At 39.2% G+C, this 20293-nt stretch overlaps 1 protein-coding gene across 10 annotated transcripts in view; it reads left to right on the forward strand.

Annotated features, from left to right (window-relative positions):
- Window positions 1–20293, forward strand: part of UNC79 (unc-79 subunit of NALCN channel complex) — a 262094-nt gene that overhangs the window by 148275 nt on the left and 93526 nt on the right. For 7 of the 10 annotated variants that reach the window (XM_060620631.2, XM_060620624.1, XM_060620626.1 and 4 more), the window contains 7 exons: window positions 165–322; window positions 3771–3952; window positions 6104–6305; window positions 7378–7557; window positions 9045–9110; window positions 17503–17789; window positions 20066–20248. In XM_060620631.2, coding sequence (XP_060476614.1) covers window positions 165–322; window positions 3771–3952; window positions 6104–6305; window positions 7378–7557; window positions 9045–9110; window positions 17503–17789; window positions 20066–20248 — 1258 coding nt within the window. The remainder of the gene's footprint in view (window positions 1–164; window positions 323–3770; window positions 3953–6103; window positions 6306–7377; window positions 7558–9044; window positions 9111–17502; window positions 17790–20065; window positions 20249–20293) is intronic. The other 3 variants (XM_060620625.1, XM_060620632.1, XM_060620634.1) reach the window with 1 other exon arrangement.

Below are 20293 nucleotides of genomic sequence, written 5' to 3' on the forward strand. Positions count from 1 at the left end.
TGTCAGCATAGAGCCCAATGTGGGGCTCGAACTCACAAACTGTGAGATCATGACCTGAGCCGAAGTAGAACGCTTAACCGACTGAGCCACCCAGACACCCTCATATTTGTTGTCTAGAAACATTATCACAACTTTGACCACTTTGCTTCTTGTTGCTTCCTCAGCCTGTGGAGAGTCGTCAAATCTGAGTTCTCCCAACTGTCTTCATTAGCAGTTCCTCTGCTTCTCCATGCGTTGTCACTTCCTCATGGTGCTGACATCTTCTGGACAATTATAAATGGCAATTTCAACAGCAAAGACTGGAAGATGAGGTTTGAAGCAGGTAACCTCTGTGTTAGCTTAAAAATTCTCTTGGGGTTACAAGGTAAACCAGATGTCCAGTCATGATGTCTCTTGTTGGCTTTCCCTTTTCTCCTTTCTTTTTAAAGAGTGCTGTCTTCCTTGCTAGTGTTCTTTGGTGGTTCAACTTAATCGAGCTTCCTCTATAATAGTATTTTGCAAAGTGGTTCTTATGGAGGAAGACCCTGTTCAGGTTTGCCTGGGATAGTCCTATTTTATGACTGTTTCCTAGGTACATTTATTAATTGTACAATTGTTTACTCTCAAATAGATCCTGGCTTGAATGATAAGTTATATAGTCAACATAATACATGATATTATGTGGTCAACATAATATATAATACAACATGGTACAAAGTAACTGGGGATGTTAAAAGTGCAGATTTTTGGTAAGGCCAGGAATCTACATTTTTAACAAAGTCTGCAGGCAATTCAGTGAAGTTTGATAGTCTGCTGTTATGCCCTTGCCATTGAAACATCAGGGACCAAGTCTGGTGCAGTGATGGGTATAATTTCTTGGTGCTTAGAATGGCAGGTGCTCAGAGGAACATGGTAAGGAAGGAACCTGGACATGTTCTTATAGCCTTGCATCTGCTGCCTTCACTGTCATCCCAGTCTGCTAGGGCTCCTATTCTTAGGGAGCACCAAGCAGGGCCCACGTGCCATGGTGTGCCTTACTGAATGGTTCTGTGTATTTTAGTGTGTCCAAAATTCCTCCAAGAAATGGAAGTTCCATTAGATGAGTTGACTGTTATATGTTAAGAGTTCATCTGTAATCTGTAGCCACCTCAAAGAGTTCTTATTTTTCAGTGCCAGGTGAATCCCTGGGGCTGGTTTATATGATAAATCCAATGTTGTCGCATTGGATGTCTAAATGTGAGTGTTTGCAGCCTCATTTCCTACTCTTCTATCTAACATACCCTTGCAGTTTCCCCATCGCTTCTTGCTTCCCAACACCCTTGCCTTGGCCCCTCTGCTGTCCATCTGAAATCCTCTTTCCTTCAAGGTCCATTCAAATGCTGCCTCCATTTGATCCTCTTTCAAATGCCACTAGTGAGTTCCACCTTCTTGGTTCCCTCAGTGGAAAGTTATTTCTTTATCTCTTGGTCTCCTTGGCATTTTATTTACACCTCATTAGTGGCATTTATAGCTTTAAAAATTACATTTCAGTTATAGCTGTGCCTTTCCTATTTCTTTTCGTTGACTTGACTTTTAAGCCAAGACTTGTGAATGACTCATATGTTAGTGTGCTTAGGTTGCTCGTGTAGTAGCAGAACACCGTAGACTGGGGGACTTAAACAGCAGACATTTATTTCTCACAGTTCTGGAGGCTGGGAAGTCCAAGGTCAAGGTGCCGGCACATATGGTTCCTTGGCAAGGTCTCCCTCCCGGTCTTGTAGATGACTGCCTCCTCTCTGTGTCCCACATGGTAGAGAGAAAGGTAGAAAGCTCTGGTTCCCTTCCTCTTCTTATAATGATACAAATCCCATCATGGGGGCCCTGCCCTCATGATTTCATTTAAACCTAATTATCTCCCAAAGGCCCCACCTCCAAATGCCATCACATTGGGGTTAGGGCTTTAACATACAAATTTTGGTGTGGAGGGAGAGGAACGCAAACATTGAGTCTGTAACAATTCATTTTCCACTTACTTTCATCTTCCTCCAAGTACCTGGGATAGTTTCTTAGTTACACACACACACACACACACACACACACACATTTTTAAATATATAAATATATTTTTAAGTATATGTTTTTAAAATAAGTGAATTGGTGAATTTACTGATAAGTATTATATGTACTAGGTACTATGGGACCAATAAAAAGAAATGTAAGAGCAGATTCCTGCTCTCAAGAAACTAATAATTTAATTGATCAAGCCAAATATAAACACGTAGGAGGTTAAGAAACTAAAGATACAGGGGCGCCTGGGTGGCTCAGTTGGTTAAGTGTCCGACTTCAGCTCAGGTCATGGTCTTGCAGTCTGTGAGTTTGAGCCCCGCATCGGGCTCTGTGCTGACAGCTCAGAGCCTGGAGCCTGTTTCAGATTCTGTGTCTCCCTCTCTCTCTACTGCTCACCTGCTTACACTGTCTCTTTCTCGGTCTCTCAGAAGTAAATAAATGTTAAAAAAAATTTAAAAAAAGAAACTAAAGATACAAATATAACTCAAGACCACAAAAGAAGACATGTCATATAGCTATATATGAGCACACAAATATCCTATGTAAATGAATAGGATGTAAATGAGTAGTATTTTTGTAGGAGTTCATGAGACCAAAAGGCCATTCTAGGTCAGAGTAGACTTTACAGAACAAGTAGAATCTCAGCAGCATATTCTTTAAGATGGTGCAATAGCAATAAGTAGAGGAGAACAGGAAGAATATTCTAGGCTGCTGGAATGCTTTCAACAAAGTAATGAAAGTTTTATTTTCATGGCACTCTGTTACTTAACTAGTTACTTTAACTTCTTATAAAGCCATGTTTTAAGGGTGCCTGGAGTCATTTAATATAATTTTTTCAATGTTTATTAATTTTTCAGACACAGAGAGAGACAGAGCATGAGCAAGGAAGGGGCAGAGAGAGAGGGAGACACAGCATCCCAAGCAGACTCCAGACTCCAAGCTGTCAGCACAGAGCCCAATGTGGGGCTCAAACTCATGAACTGTGAGATCACAACTTGAGCTGAAGTTGGACGTTTAACTGACTGAGTCGCCCAGGCGCCCCTGGAGTCATTTAATATAGAGTTTCAGAATAATTAGACTGACTGACTTATGGAGTAGGGTGGGGGGATGGGTGAGATAATAGGTGATGGGGATTAAAGAGTACACTTACCATGATGAGCACTGAGCAATGTATGGAATTATTGAATCACTATATTACACATCTGAAACTAATATAGCACTGTATGTTAACTGTACTAGAATTAAAGAAACTTAATTAAAAAAATCTATCGAGTAAGAAAGCATATATTGCACATAAAAAATATGTGGCTGCTATAGCCCTGGGAAGTCCATTTGTTGTCATTTCACGCCATGACATATTAAGGGTGGAGTAGGGGATCTAGAATCTAAAGCCAGGCCTGGTGGACACCTCCTGTCTCCCTGTGTGGTCCACAGAAGGTCTTATGGAATGGACAAAGAAATGAGCATGGAGACATTTTGAATAGTTTGAAATGTAGTTTGAATTAAACAGTGAGGAAGACCATAAAAAAAAAAAAGGCAAACCCACAGGAAAGTACTGCACTAAGGTAGAAATGGTCTCTGTTGCCAGATGAGATGGAACATGCAAGAAGGTGGCATTAAAATTTCCTTTTGGTATTTCAAAATAGTGTGTGGGGGCCCAGAGTTAACTTTTTCTTTATGTGTTCAGTTCTTAGCTTATTAAATGTCCCCCCCCCCCTTTTTCCCCTCTGCCTTTTACTTTGCAGTGGAGAAAGTGGCTGTAATTTGTAGATTTTTGGATATTCACTCAGTCACCAAAAACCACCTGCTGAAGTACTCCCTGGCACATGCCTTCTGCTGCTTTCTGACAGCTGTGGAGGATGTCAACCCAGCCGTGGCTACCAGGGCCGGTCTCCTGCTTGACACCATAAAGAGGCCGGCATTGCAGGTGACGGCCCTCAGATGTGTGTTATCTGCTCTGCAGATGGTGCTCTGGTCAACCAAATCGTAGCGGTATAAACACATACAGTAGTGATGATGATGATGAGGAGGAAGAGGAGGAGGAGGAGGAGGAGGAGAAGGAGGACAAAAACAGTGGGAATTTTCAAATGGGAAAATATCCCAGAACCACACCTTATTAACAGACCTTTTGTTTTTATTTGTCAATACTTTCTTATCTTTGTCCATATGGCGATGTCACTTTTGACAGATATAATTATGGTATAACTTTTTTTTTTTATGGCAGATTTTTACACTAAGCTGGTTTATCTTATACTATTTGGCTGGTTCCTGGGCTGGGAGCTCTTGTCTTTAATTGCTAGTTACTTTAAGAGAAATCTCCGTGATGAATTATTGTATAAATCAAAGCAAAACATGAGAAGGCAAATATGCTATCAAAATGAAACACCACAAATTAAAGTCAAAGGAACATGAAATATGAGACCTGGCGAGAGTTGTGCATTTATTTTGTTTGGCACCTTTATTTTATAATTGGAGAAGCCAAGTCTCGGAGAGATGATGTGACTTTTTATTTTTTATTTTATTTATTTTTTTTTTGAGGGAGACAGAGCATGAGCGGGGGAGGGGCAGAGAGAGAGAGGGAGACACAGAATCTAAAACAGGCTCCAGGCTCTGAGCTGTCAGCACAGAGCCTGATGTGGGGCTCGAACTCAGGAACAGCCAGATCATGACCTAGGCTGAAGTTGGGACACTCAACCGACTAAGCCACCCAGGTGCCCCAGAATGTGACTTTTTAAAGGACACAGAGTGAATTAGTAGTAGAACGGAGACTAGAACCTCCAAAGGTCTGATCTCCTGTTTCCCCACAATGGCACCTGGCTTATTATTATATCATTATAATTAAAATTAATAATCATGGCAAAAGTTAAAATTTGTCAAATAGGTCCTGTCTTTCCAGGACAGTGTATTAGAAGTGTCCCATCATCCATGGTCTCATTTAATCCCCACAATAACCTTGTGGGTTCCCATTTTATAGATAGAGAAGCTGAGGGTCAGAAGGGGTAGGTAACTTTTTCAGAGTCACATGGCTAGTACGTGGCAGAGCAAACTCAGGTCTGAGTCATAATAAAGTCCACATTCTTAACTATTGAGTGTATACACTGCTTCCAATCCAGAGTAAAGGTTCTTCCTCTAAAAGGGACCAAGAAGAAAGCACAGGAGCTGAGAAATGAGATGGTTTTGCTAAGTGTGGACTCACATCTTCTCTTATAAAAATTCCCAGTTGTCTTCTGGATAGGCCTTTTCTGTTGGTCCTATCCCTGCTCAGGGTGTGGAATGTAGGAGGCACTCAACAAATGAGAGTTGAATGAATTAATAGAATGGTTGAGTGAAGCATGGCTTTTAAGTTTCATGGGTGGGGGGATGGGCTAAATGGGTGATGGGCATTAAGGAGGGCATTTGTTGGGATGAACACTGTGTGTTATATGTGAGTGATGAATCACTGAGTTCTACTCTTGAAACCAATAGTACACTGTATGTTAACTAACTTGAATTTAAATAAATAAATTTTGAAAAAGAGGAGCCGGGGGAATGGTAAGCAGGCTCATATACTAGAGAAATGGAAGCTCAATCCATTCCAACTTTGATTTTTTAAGATTCTGTGTTCCACTCATATTCTAAGATGACAAGATGAGTTTACTTTCTTTCAGAACCACAGAATATAGCATTGAAAGGGAATTAGAAAACCGTATTGTGTATTCTACAATGTAGCTTTGGAAGTATGATTCTCTTGATAGAAACTACAGACATTGAAAAAAGAAACATTGGTTTGAGAGCATTTGGATCAAGTGGTTATTAGGGAATGCATCTAAAAACCAATAACATACATTTAATTTAGATTTCTGAACTAAAATTCAAGAGAGATTCTACAAGTAGAAGTTCCTCTTCTGTATTTTATTTCTACCAGACTTGCAATGAAAAAAGATTTTAGTTGGAGTATTCTACATTATATTATCCTATATTACATTATATGTATGGATTGAGGAGGTTACCTCGTTTTACTGACTTTGCTTAGTGTAGCTGCTTTGAAGTAGCTTAGATGTTTACATCTGACTTACCTTTTCTCCCCTCTCTACCCCAGGGTCTGTGTCTTTGTCTTGATTTCCAGTTTGATACTGTGGTTAAAGATCGACCCACAATACTGAGCAAGCTTTTACTCCTGCATTTTCTTAAGCAAGATATTCCTGCTTTGAGCTGGGAGTTCTTTGTCAACAGATTTGAGACACTTTCTTTGGAAGCTCAGCTACATTTGGATTGTAACAAAGAATTTCCTTTTCCTACAAGTAAGCAAAAGAAGAGCTTGCCTTAAACAGTCACAGTAACTGTTTTTGTACCTGCTAGAAAAGCAGACAATACTATGCCTGTAACTTAATTTCCCATTATGAAGGATACCCTGACTTCATGAACTCAGTTTATCAAATATTTATTGAGTAACTCTTTAGTAATCCATAGGTTAACCATTTTCTGGCATTCCAGCCTCAAAACTCTTCTCATTTCCCTGAGGACCTATGATAACCATTTCTGATGGTGTGTTTCTTAAATATTATTCAGTCATCACGCAATGTTTGTGAACAGTTTTGTGAGATATATTTACACTTTGCAAATTCACTCTTACATGCTTATTAATCAGTTAGTTACCTACAGTTCTAAATAGATGGGAAAAGTTGGTCACTCAACCATTTATCCAGTGATAATAAAAATTAGACAATGCAATCTTACAGTCTTTAAACAGAAAAATCATAGGTGAGAGGTGCTTGGGTGGCTCAGTCGATTGAATGTCTGACTCTTGATTTTTGGCTCAGGTCATGATCCCAGGGTCGTGGGATTGAGCCCTGTGTCCAGCTCTGCACTGAGCATGGAGCTTGCTTAAGAGTCTCTCTCTCTTCCCTTCTGCCTCTCTGCCCCTCTCCCCCACTTGCATACTCTCTCTAAAATAAAATTTTTAAAAAATTAAAAATAAGAAAAAGGGAAAATCATAGGCAATAGTCATGATAGGCAATAGCGATGACTTTTTTTGAGAGCAAGAGTGCTGGAAAGGGGCAGAGGAAGAGGGAGAGAGAGAATCCCAAGCAGACTCCATGCCCAGTGCAGAGTCAGATGCAGTGTTCCATCTCATGACCGTGAGATCATGATCTGAGCAGAAATCAGGAGTCGGATGCCTAACCGAGTGAGCCACCCAGGTGCCTCTATAGTGATGACTTTTTATATAAGACCCACCACAGAAAGAGAGATGAATGATTCATGTATCCATGAAAGATGTATTTTAATCTTGAAAATATACACAGATGGATTGTTTCAAACTAGTTGTGCTACGTAGCCTGTTAAAGAAAATAACATCTGATTCCTTTTGCACAGCTATCACTGCTGTAAGGACCAATGTCGCTAATCTCAGTGATGCGGCATTGTGGAAGATCAAGAGGGCTCGTTTTGCGAGGAACCGCCAGAAGAGTGTGCGTTCTCTGAGAGACAGCGTGAAGGGGCCTGTGGAATCCAAGAGGGCCCTCTCCCTCCCTGAGACCTTAACTTCCAAAATTCGTTGAGTATCTTCTTCCATCCTTCCTTGAAATCTGTTTAATGTCTTTCTCAGGCTGCCTTGTCTTGTCGAATGTTCACAGAGAGTAGCATATTTAGCAAACTGAGCTCCTTCAGCAGTTTTGGGCTTCAGATTCTCTAGAGGGTCACCCCAGGGATGTCAGTGCTATGGGGGGCTTTTTCCAGTTTGTGGGTGAAGCAAAGCCCTGGTCCAGCAGTAGATTGTTTTGAAATGTAGACGGCAACAAATCCACTGAGGCCTGGCCAGAAACGCAGAAGCCCCATTCGCTCCTAAGTCCTATGATACGAAGGTGTGCACGACCAACCTTGTAACCAAAGAGCTTCCCCAAAAAGACGTAGACAGGTCAGACCCATGGCAGCGGAGGAGGCAGAGTGGAAATTTGGCGTACATTTGCTTTTCATGCATGATGGAGACAGTCAAACAAGCTCCCAGACAAACCAAAAATAAGGGTTGCTTTTGAAAAGGAAGAACCAGGCTGAGGAGAAGTTGAATTTCTGCACAACTTCGCCAGATAATTTATACATAAAAAGAAGCTTCATCGCCAACTTAAAAAAAGACCACATATACTTGTTTTCTAAAGGTCTTTCTTTATATTGCACTTGGAAAGAGAACAAAAATTTCCCTAAATTACCAAATGACTAAATGACCACTAATGATTAGCAATGGCTCGTGAATGACGAATAATTAAAAATTCATAACTAAATCACCATACCAGTGAATGGGCACATTTAAATACGTTACTAACTTGTAAAATTTATTAAATGATTTAATTTTTAAACAACTGCTGTGATATCCATAACACAACCCCATAAGACATATTTCTTATCCTGTCAGAAGTGAAAAGGTTTGCTTTTTTCATTGGCATTTATTAGAAGACAACCTAATATAGCATAATCATTTTGAATCATAAATATGATTTGATTTTATTTATTGCATTTTTCTCTAATTTATGACAAGCTATAGAAATGTGATTTTGTGAAGTTTGGAAGGAGTCAATGAAAGCCCTTTAAGCCACCAATAGCTCAGTTTTTCAGGGAGCAGAGATAATAGCAGGTGGCCATTTAGGAATAACCTGTATTAGTGCTAGGCTACAGGAAAGACTGAATCAGATCCTAGAAACTGATATCTAGATTAAATAAATGACAATTTCTATGAATTTCTCAGTTCTTTTATAACTTAACTCGTCACTTTGGGGATATAAAGTTCATTTATTGTTCTTTCTTGTTAACTGACTCCACATAACAATTTTGAAGATTAAGAGTTTAAATAACATTCAAGGATGTTCTTGAGATTCACATAAAACCACAAAGCTTTTGTGACTCAAACATCTCTTGTGCAACATTAATTACAAATGGGACAACGAAACTTGAACATGCCCCTCCTATCCAGTGAGTTAGCACTGAGTGTATTTTCTAGGCTCAAGTTGTTTTTAATGCTTATTTAAATAGAGTTGTTGTTGATTTTTAAGCTATGAGGTTGACCAGGCATGAGCAGTCTGCTCCAGCTCTCGGTGGGACACCCGAACAGACACCAGGTAGGTACTTCTGACGTGGAAGGGCTGTGTGCAAGTGTCCATACCCCAGGTGCACAAGGTAAAGAATGCAGTGCCTGTAACTGGACCAGAGTGCTAGATTTAGGGTTTGCAAACTGGAAGGGTCTTACCCCAGAGGCCCAAGCATTTGAGCCCCTGACATAGCAGTTCTGTCTCTCTTAACGTGGGCAGATGACTTTTTGATCCCATTCACTTTTGGTCCAGTAAGAGGTATCACATTACCTGAATATGCACTTTTTTCCCAGAGAGCCGTTATGACTAGAAGTATACATTCTGCTTATATTTGTATGTGTATTTACACATAGAAATATTATGTTCATCTATACCTGCTATAGGAAAAAACATACATTTCATTTACATTTTAAAAGGTTATACATTGGAGCCACCATCACTCACCCATCCCCCGTAGCCATCCTTGATTATTTGCGACTCTACGCGCATTTCTGTGTCTCCGAGGAAGGAGGATTTCAACTGTTTGGAAGACCATAGGATCATATTCAACTTGGTTCAGTGTAACTACCATTTGATGTCCCTTGAGAGATTACAGTTCATCATGAAGGATCGATCCTAAGGATTGAGGGGGCACTGGCAAGGCTGGGACAGATCGAATGTTGTCTGTACAAATGCCACAGTGCATTGGGAGGGTTGTGAAGGGTCTGAATACCTGCTTTTTTGTCAAAAACAAACTTGGTAATTACCACCCATTTATCATGCTTTAGAACATTTGGTTTTTCATCTAAGAATAGTTTTAAGATAAACTCTTCAGAATGGCCTCAAAAGGAAAATTTCAAGTAAGGAGGCTTTTCAAGACTGTGTATGCTAAGTGTTATAAAAAATGATGCCAGAAGGAGAGGCAGCTAGGGGTGGAGTGGGGGGGAAGAGAGAGCCCCAAAGATTATGAATGCCAATGACAGGTGTTGGCCGGAGTGTATTTTCTCTTAAAATTGATGAGAAAGAAGGATCAGCAAGCCCTTGGCTGAGGCCCCCTACCTTGGTGTTTGCATTGCTCATGCCTCAGTTGTACTGGGATTTAAAAAAGAATAAAAGTAACAACCTCTGACCCTTAGCTTCATTACCAATGTGGAATCCATCCAGTTTCCCTACAATGAGGTCTTTTTGAGATGAGTCTTAATGCAATTTCATAAATTATCTTTTATTTTACCCCATCTTTTCTTTTTGTCATAAGTCTTAGTTGAATTAATTATTCAATTAAAGTCTCTAATTATTATTATTACCCATTTTCACAATCCAACCAAAGGACTCCTCTCACTTCTCTTTGGGGAAATGTATACATATGTTTCTTGAAGTTAAAAAAAAAAAGCCTTCAGGGGCACCTGGGTGGCTCATTCGGTTGGGCATCCCACTCTTGATTTTGGCTCAGGTCATGACCTCAAGGTTCATGAGATGGAGCTCCTCATCGGGCTCTGCGCTGACAGTGCAGAGCCCACTTGGGATTCTCTCTCTCCCTCTCTCTCTCTCTCTCTCTCTCTCGGCACCTCCCCCTCTCTTTCTCTCAAAATAAATAAATAAACATTAAAAAAAAAAAAAAGCCTTCAGGCCTTAATTGTCCCACTAAAAGTGACCAGATAGAAATGGGGCAGATAACAGCGTTGTTTATATTAAATATAAAGGTAAAGCTCCTGGAAAGGTAATTTACACCACCATAATAAAAACTCGTTTAGATTTGGAAACAACTGGCTTAGCTTAAGAGGCCATTTCAAACTAGTTTTTCATTTTTGCATTATTGTTTACTAGACAGTATATTTTTTACCTTGGGAGCAAAGACATGCCAGGATAATCATAAGATTATACAGGATGGTTTAAGATAGTAATTAAATGGAAACTGAAGAACTTGTTACTTGCGGGACATACTTTTGTTCCGTCCAAGTCTTGAGCTTCTCTGTGCAAGACCTCTTATTGACTGGGCCTGAAATATAGCATATGCCCTTTAATTATGCAGCAAGACTTATTTTAATTGCTGTTTAGGCTGAGCCTTTTGGCATTGGATTTGTAACTAATGGCTTTTTTATCTTAGCTTTTACATATTACATACGGCAAATTTTGCATCAGAAATACACTTGTATAGAAGGTGTACTTCACAAGGCTAGTGAAGAGCTGCATTCCTTTATGACGTTTATGAGTCAAATCAAAGACCTTTGCTCATAAATGAAATTCCCAGGAAATTATAGCTGGAAAATTAGAGGTATGTTAACATTCTCATTTTACAGAAGAGGAACCTGAAGTTCCCAGAAAGGAACACGTTTCACAAGCTGTTGGTGACAGATCTGGGTCTCAAGCCCAGGCATCTTGATCTCTGGTGCAAGGCATGCATGGTAACTGCCAACTGGAGCTCAGCACCTTTATTTAATCCTAATTGATGAAATGTTCAGTTTCACCTGCTAATCTGAAATTGGTATAATTATAATTATTTATAAGGTATATTTTCACTGATTCTGTGAATACCAGGAATTACCTTTGGTGATTCAGAATACCTGTTGAATATTAATTGAATATAATATAACAGTTTGATAGGTTGTAACAGCCTACCAGTGAAAAACTAGTATCCACCCCATGTGGTCACGGGGAGCTTAATTATAACCTGTTCCTCATCCCCCAGAATAAAGAATTAAATAATGATAGGTATATAATAATAAGAATAACATTTCATATATGTATAGTACCTCTTTATCTACTAAGAGGGTTTTTAATATGAGTAATCTAATTTTGATTTCACAATTCTGGATATGTATAAAGTATTATTATTATTAATTTTGCTTTACATGTAGATACGAAAACTGAGGTCCTCAGAGATTAAGTAATTCTGCTTAGATAATTTGCTCAAGATCACATATAACTAACTAGTTGGAGACTAATGCTTGAGTTCAAGAGACTTGATTTGCTTTCTCTCCACTATAACTACCTCTTGATGCATTGATGTTAGGGTGTTCCTGCCCTGTACCACATAAAGACTAGTCTGGTTATGGAGCTAACCTGGGCATTCATTTCTGCTACAGTGTGCCTTAAGGTCATGAGCGTCCACACCAAAAGAACTTCCCATTTAGGATCCCCAGATTGATCTAGAAGTATCCTAATCCCTAAAGCAACATGGGTACTCTCATTTCTACTCCAGCCTGCAGAGAGATCTTGAGATCTCTTGGTCTGAATTTGTATCAACAAGAGAAGGTGTCCAATGCTACGTAGCATTGGTAAAACTCTCTTGTATGGGCCTCTCCTTCCCCCCCCCCCCCCCCGCCGTTAGTGTCCCAGCCTAAAACTCCAAATTACTTCCAAAGAAGTAATGCAGAGCATTACAAATGCAGAGCATTACAAGTGCAGAGCAAGCAGAGCAAGCTCAAATTACTTCTTTGGAAGTAATTTGGAAGGGCTCTCTCTTTTCTTTCTAGAGGTGGTTAATAACTCACATCTTCACTAACTTGCAAAATGCCTATTGATCATTAAGATCCAGTAACTCAAAGAGAACAGTTATTTTTATAGGAATGCCCTGTTTGAAATAATCATTTTGGGAAATGATAGTTTCTATTGAACAAACATTTATTGGCCACCTGCAATACTAGGAAATATGAAGAATGCAAAGACACATCAGAAATTTTTATATTCTCAACTTGCTTGTAGTCAAGTAAGGGAGATAAAGGATGAACATAAGTAAGCTCTCTTCCAGAGTGAATGTGACAGTGCTACAGGTTGGTTCACATCAGGTACAGCAGGTACAGCAGGAAGAGACTTGGGGGGCAACAGCCAGGCCTTGACTGGTGGATAGGGTGGGAAGGCATGGATGTGAGATAGGAAGAGGCAAAGGCAAGGATGGGGAGCACATGACAATATGGAGTTAGTCACTGGCCCCAGCTTTACAGCCCTTTTGTGGCTGTGCACACACACAACAGAACTGTGAATGAAGGTCTAAGTTGGGTTGATGGGCCAGGGAGATCGATGAGGTGGTGTCATTAGAACTACCAACATAATACACACTCATTTACAGTGCTTGATCATTGGTTTCTCTGAACAGATGCAGAGCAAGCTCATGGAAGTATGCTTCCTTCCTCTACCTAATTATCACTTGTTGGCTTGACAGGGGGGTCAGTGAGTCCACTTACACAGAGGAATATTCCCTATTTCCTTAGCCACTTCCTTGCTGTTTGGGGACCTCATCAGTTTTTTTCCTATATAGAAGAAGTATTTATTAGAGATATTTATTTGAATTCAGTGTACTTAGACACTTAGGAATAATAAGCATCTAGTATATGTCAGAACCTGCCCCATATTCTGTGAGCGGTATAAAAATGGGTAAGACATAGCATTCACCTTCAAGGAGCCTTTGTTCCCGTAAGGGAAATAGGCAAATGAGTAAATAAAAAGTTCTGCCTTATCAAAAAGAATAAAATCTTGCCATTTGCAACTATGTGGCTGGAACTAGGGGGTATTATGCTAAGAGAAATTAGTCAGAGAAAGACAAATATCATATGACTTCACTCATATGGGAACTTTAAGACACAGAAGAGATGAACATAGGGAAGGGAAGCAAAAATAATATAAAAACAGGGAGGGGGACAAAACATAAGAGACTCTTAAATAGAGAGAACAAACAGAGGGTTACTGGAGGGGATGTGGGAGAGGGGATGGGCTAAATGGGTAAGGGGCATTAAGGAATCTACTCCTGAAATCATTGTTGCACTATATGCTAACTAATTTGGATGTAAATGAAATAAAATAAAATAAAATAAAAAGTTCTGCCTTGCAGTTTGCCACATGAGAGTTAGGAAATGATAATGGAAATTTCCCCCCATTCTTCTCTCCCATCTTCCCTCTTCTCTTGTCTTTGGGGATTTATAGAATTTAGGGATCACACCCTAAATTCTGAGAGGCTGAGAGGAGGGTGGGGATATGTAGTAAGAATGGCTTCTGAGATTCATAGGATGAGATTGGCTGGGGTTGGGGGTGCTGGGAGAGTATATCACCCTGAGCAAAGATACAAGGGTGGGAAAGTATTGGCTATGTTCTGAGATCCACATGTAGCCCAGCTTGTAAGAATGTTGACCATTTGGGGTGGAGTAATAGGAGATAAGTCTGGAAAAGCAGATCCTGATCCTGCCTGGTTTCAAATCATCAAATAAAATTATATTACACTTTGGAGTTTCAATCAGTTGTGCCACTCTGTGGACAGATTATGATGGAAACAGTCCATGATAAATTTATGGTAGGAGTGACTCTGCCTCATGATTATAAAGATACTTAATTTTTCTTTAGAGAAATGGTAAAAGCAAAAATTCAACACGTTAAATCTCCATAGTTAAAAACAGATACAGGAATTTCATAGACTATGATGCAAAACTAGAATTCCAAAGTGTTTTAATTGTCACATCTTAGAGAAAATATCATAGTCCTTCAGTTTTAAAATGGAAATTTCATACCCTTTGTAGATAACTAAGCCAGTAATACTGTCCTTATCAATAAAGAAAACTCCAGCTTTTCTAAGCTCATTTTTCTTAGGGATTTGATTAAGGAAACCTTTTTTTTTTTTTTTTTTTTTTTTTTTTTTTTTTTTTTTTTTTTATGGAGAGTGTCCCAGTGACAAACTTATGCTGTTGTAAAGAAAGATAATAGACACGGCATAGACTTGCAAAGCCCACACTAGAGGAGTAAATTTTGGATTGAAAGATTTTTTTTTTCCACTTTATGAAAAAGTTTCATCAACTATTTCTTTTTTTTTTCTTCAGTACATTTAATGGTTAAAGATCACTCGTTATTGCTTATTCAGGGGAAGCAAAGAAAGAGCAGCAAACTTAAAACTAAAACACTGAAGATCAATGAAGATATATTTCAAATGAAAATAGGGCATTCGTGAAGTGGTACTTAATCGTTAGGAAAATAGGATTTGACCAGAAAGGTTAGGTTACATACTTTTTAAATGAACGTCTACTTACAATGGGAAGGGTTTTGAAATATTTAAAAGATGAAGTCTGATGATTTGTTTTCTAGACCTGAACTAGGATGGAATGATATGAGGAGCCAGTGTCTTAGTTCAGCCTTGTTTGGAACCCCCTTACTTCTGTATTGAGGTCCCTGGATACTTAGGGCCATAAACAAAGAGTGACTCCTTCGCAAACGCTCCTTTGTTCCATTTTTAACACGGGGATTTTGGAGTCTAGCCAGTCCGAACTTGGAGGTGGCTTCACAGGATAGTGATACAAAGTCCCTTAAATTTTGCCCCCACCCCCCACCCCCAGCTGAAATAAATTGAGGAATGGAGCTATATTGTAACAGCCATCACTTGCTGTTACAATAACATTGAACCCTGCAGGGAGCCTACATTCTCACACTTGTGACATTCTTGGCCTGATCTTGCCCAAAGCAATAATTCCTTCTAGTTGTAAAGTAATAGTCTGGAGAAGAGAAAAAAAAAAAAAATCAAGATTAAATATTTTTCAATGCCGGAAAGATGGTTCTCTAAACTTTTCCTATTTTGTTTTATGAGGATTTACATAGGTATTGCTTTTGGTCTGATCTTCTATTTCAGACATTTAATTTAATTGTAATATACAGCAATGTTTCACATTTCTGGCCTCTTGGTAAAATAGGGTGTTCCACATAAATGACTTATTTTTTCCTGATGGCTGATGTGTGCCTCATAAATAATGGTGTTAGCAAATTATTGATCACTGTCATTGATGCATATAGAACACTGTAATAAACAGTCCTTAGGTTTTATAGGAATAGTTTTTGGTGAAACCTTCTCTAAAGTACATTGCACACATTTACTCTTCATACACAGACTCTATCAGATAGAAAATGTTAATGTCCTAGGGTCCTATTGAAGTTTGTCGGGTGGTTTCCCCTAAATGAGAGGCTCTTAGACTTAGTTGACAATGTTGCTGTTCACCCACTGCCAATGACCCCTTCTCAGTATATCACTCTGGAACAGACAGACATTATTCTGAGCATCTGGGGAAAACTAGACAGCCAAGCTTGTTACCTCACTTCTAAACTAGTAAATTCTGAAGTTGACATTACTTTCATGCCACTGCTCTAGGGAGGTGTTTGGCCTTGAGACAGCTGGTTTCCTCAGTCCCCAGAAGTAGTATTTCCTCTTTCTCGTTTCTGTTGGGTGTGTCCTGAAAGATTGAGACTTGGCCAAATTAGTTGAGGAGTTAATGGATATAAATTACTACCTACCTCCTCTTTGTAGCCTTCATCCCACAATTATACCAGATATAATCAAGGTCTGGTTTATAATGGTTTGTAACCAAAGCCTGTCATTGTTTAGCAGAACTTTTCTGGCAGAATGAGAGACGAGACTGCTGGTGTGTGTCACCTAAGCCACCAGGCAAAAACCTTGTTTTCAACTGAGAAATTCTGATGTTGCCTGTCAAAGAAAGGGCACGAATTCAAACCCCAAATAACCCTTGAATAAGGCCCCAAACATAAATATAGAAGAGCTAATCTCACTCTTCCTTCACCAAAAGTCCCAAACCAAGCCAGATCAGAAGAGGCAGAAAAACAAGTGGAGACAGGGTATAATTTTTGACTTTGAAAAATAACAGAGACAAAGTCAGTGTCAGGGAGCTGCTCAGATACAATTATTTGTTAGGTTAAGAGTAAGTCAAGGACTGAGGTATTTTTTCTTTCTATGTAAACTCTCAGCTCACCTTCATGTGATACTTTTCTGTTTTCAAAAGCTCATGCTTCTTTCTTTCTGTCTGTCCCCTCCCTTATATGTTTCTCATTACATATAGCAGGGACTATAATTTATTATTTATAACTTTGGCTATATCCTTCAAAGAGCACACACTGCTAATATCTCAGGATTTGGAAAAGAAAACTTTACTCCCCCCCCCCCCCCGCCCCCCGCCACCCCAACCAGCTGATTGATGAACATATCTGAATTGAGATAATAGTTTAAACAAAATAACTCAGTGGATGTTTTTGTGCTCAGTGGATTTTAGGATATTATTTTTGTGGTTATCTTTATGTGCTTATTTTACAAAGCTGGAAGAGAAACTTATCTTTATCATTGAGGATAAAACTTTGCCAAGAGACTTAAAAAATTGCTAAATACAAAGCTTATTTAGGTATTTTTATTGCTGTTCAAAGATAACCGTGCTTTCTAGTACCTTATTTTTATTTCTATTCCCTTATTACTCCCAAATTACTTGGTCGTGGATGGACACAATAACGTCCACCCCTGGACTAATGCTTTGCTCGGTAGCCATAGTTTGCCTTTAAATTTGCCCAGAACAGACCCTTTCAATATTTAGTGGAAGCAGCTAGAATGGTGCTTTATCGACACCATTTAGTGTGATTTTAGTGTGAACTTCCCTGTGAGGGAGCCACTCACTGATGGCCTTTCTTGCACTGACAGGACAACAGTCTCCTGAGAATGACAACACCATCAAGGACTTGCTCCCCGAAGATGCTGGGATCGACCACCAGACAGTTCACCAGCTGATCACAGTGCTCATGAAGTTCATGGCCAAGGACGAGAGCAGTGCCGAGTCAGACATCAGCAGTGCGAAGGCCTTCAACACAGTCAAGCGGCACCTGTACGTCTTACTTGGCTATGACCAACAGGAAGGTTGCTTCATGATCGCACCTCAAAAAATGCGCCTGTCTACTTGCTTTAATGCGTTTATTGCAGGAATTGCCCAAGTAAGTGTAAGCTTTCAGGAGCCCTATTGTTGGCGTTTTAGGAGAAGCAAGTCATTAAGTTCCATTTGGCCAACATTGGTTTTGTGTAAAGGTTTACACAAGTCACTTTATCAGGTAGGGGTGTGTGGAAAGGAGTATGAGATGAGTAAGACTTACAGGGAGTATAGAATTTTGGGGTGGGGGCAGGAGTGAAACATACCTAACATAAAATTTACCATTTTAGCCATTTTTAAGTATATAATTCAGTGGCATTAAGTGTATTTGCATTGTTATGTAACCACTATCCATCTCTAGAACTTTTTCATTATCCTAAACTGAAACTCTACCCATTAAACAGTAAGGGAGTGTAGAATTTTTGTTTATGGGTTTTTAAAAATCTCGTATCTTTTTTGGCTTCAAGTGGAGAATTGAGTTAATCATACGACTTACTCCATGTTACATTATCATCACTGGCTTTTTCCGTGTTGTCTGTTACTGCTAACTGCTGAATTTTACACCGTGGTGTACGTTTACCATGCTTTAACTATCCAGTCCCCCCGTGATGGATAGTCATTCCCCCAGTGATGGACACTCATATTGCTCCCATCTCCTCACCACTCCATACAGCTCAGCAGTGAACATCCTGCACACGTATCTTATCCACCACTGTGAGAATTCCTTTCAGATACGGATAGAGGGCAGAATTAATGTTATTATTGGGTATATGTATGCCTAATTTGACCAGTGCTACAAATCTCACTCTCCAGAACCAATCTGCAACGGGTGTCGAACATGGGGCTAGAGAGAAATTGCTATGAATTTCAACTCTGCCACTGTTATTAACTGTTATGGCCTTAGGCATCCCCTGCTTCTTTGCTCATTAGTAACAGATTTTTTGTTTTTGAAAGATTAGAGACACCATATTGCAAAGCCTTTAATCAGTGCCTGTCTCATGGTAGGAGCTCAGTGATGGTAGCTTTTATCAATTAGTTCAAATAGATTGTAATATAATGAACACAGATAAGCAAATTGGCAGCAATATGTACGTAGTTGTCTTTTGCTGATCCTGGTAACTAGACGGATCAACCCGAATACTCAGTTGTTTATGATGAAGGGATCCTCCATTTCAGGTCCAGACTCCCCTCCCTTCCTCTTTTCTTCCCTCACTACTCTCTTTTTTTTTAAAAAAAAATGTTTTTAAGTTTATTTTGAAAGTGAGAGAGCACAAGCAGGGGAGGGGCAGAGAGAAGGAGAGACAGAATCCCAAGCAGGCTCTGCACTGTCAGTGCAGAGCCCGATACAGGGCTCAAACTCATGAACCCTGAGATCATGACCTCAGCTGAGATCAAGCGTTGGACGCTTAATGGACTGTGCCACCCTGGCACCCCCTACTCTCTTTCTATATTTATATTATGCATATTTATTTTAATAAAGCAAAAGATTAAATACGAATCTCCAGGAAACCCATGACAAAATAAGTCACTAACATTTTGGTGTATACTGCTGGCTCCAAATTTATATACATTCGTATATACATATATACATGTATACGCGCACATATTTTCTACAATAATGGGATCATATTATACATGTGGATAAATATACGTAACCTCTTTTAAACTTTATTATGAAGTTGATATCATGTAAATAAATTTGTATCATATCCCATTTAATGGCTACATAGTGTTGTCATACAAACAATCTTTCACTTAACTAATCTCGTATTGTTGACTATGGAGGTTATTTTCAAATTTGGAGTGACTATAAGGCTGGATATCTTTATGTATACATCTTGCAACAGTTGTCTGATTTTTTCCTTAAGATTTATTTAAATCTGTATTGGGGTCTGTAAGTACCTTTTCTTACTTCTGAATAGATATTGCTAACTTGCTCTCCTGAAAGTCTGTGTTGAATAATACTCTTGCCAGTGACATCTGAGAATGCCTGTTTTCCCCAGTGATTACCAATAGTGGGTGTTTTAATTGATTCTAGTTTAATTCTAGTTAATAGTTTAATAGGACATTTTAATAGATAAAATTTTATTTTTAATTCATAATTTAGTGGATACATTAAACAATTAGATAATTAAGTGGATTCAAATGATTTTAATTTACAAGTTTTTTATTTCTTGTAGGGTTTAACATTTCCCATTCTTTGTTCATTGGCCATTACTGTTAATATTTTGTGAAATGCCTTTTAAATATTTTGCCTATTGTTCTGATGGTTCAAATTTTCCTTTAGGCTTGCGAACATTCTTTACAGCTTTCCTTCAGTTACTAGTATATTTCCTCTTTCAGGTTATGGACTATAACATTAACTTGGGCAAACACCTTCTCCCCTTGGTGGTTCAGGTGCTCAAATACTGCTCTTGTCCTCAGCTACGGCATTATTTCCAACAGCCACCTCGTTGTTCCCTCTGGTCCCTAAAACCTCACATCCGGCAGATGTGGTTGAAGGCCTTGCTTGTCATCCTTTACAAGGTGAGTGGCTGTCGTCACTCCTTTTTAGGGTGCAATGATTCTCTT

Source organism: Panthera onca, chromosome B3, assembly GCF_046562875.1.
Source record: "Panthera onca isolate mPanOnc1 chromosome B3, mPanOnc1 haplotype 2, whole genome shotgun sequence".
Lineage (NCBI taxonomy): Eukaryota > Metazoa > Chordata > Mammalia > Carnivora > Felidae > Panthera > Panthera onca.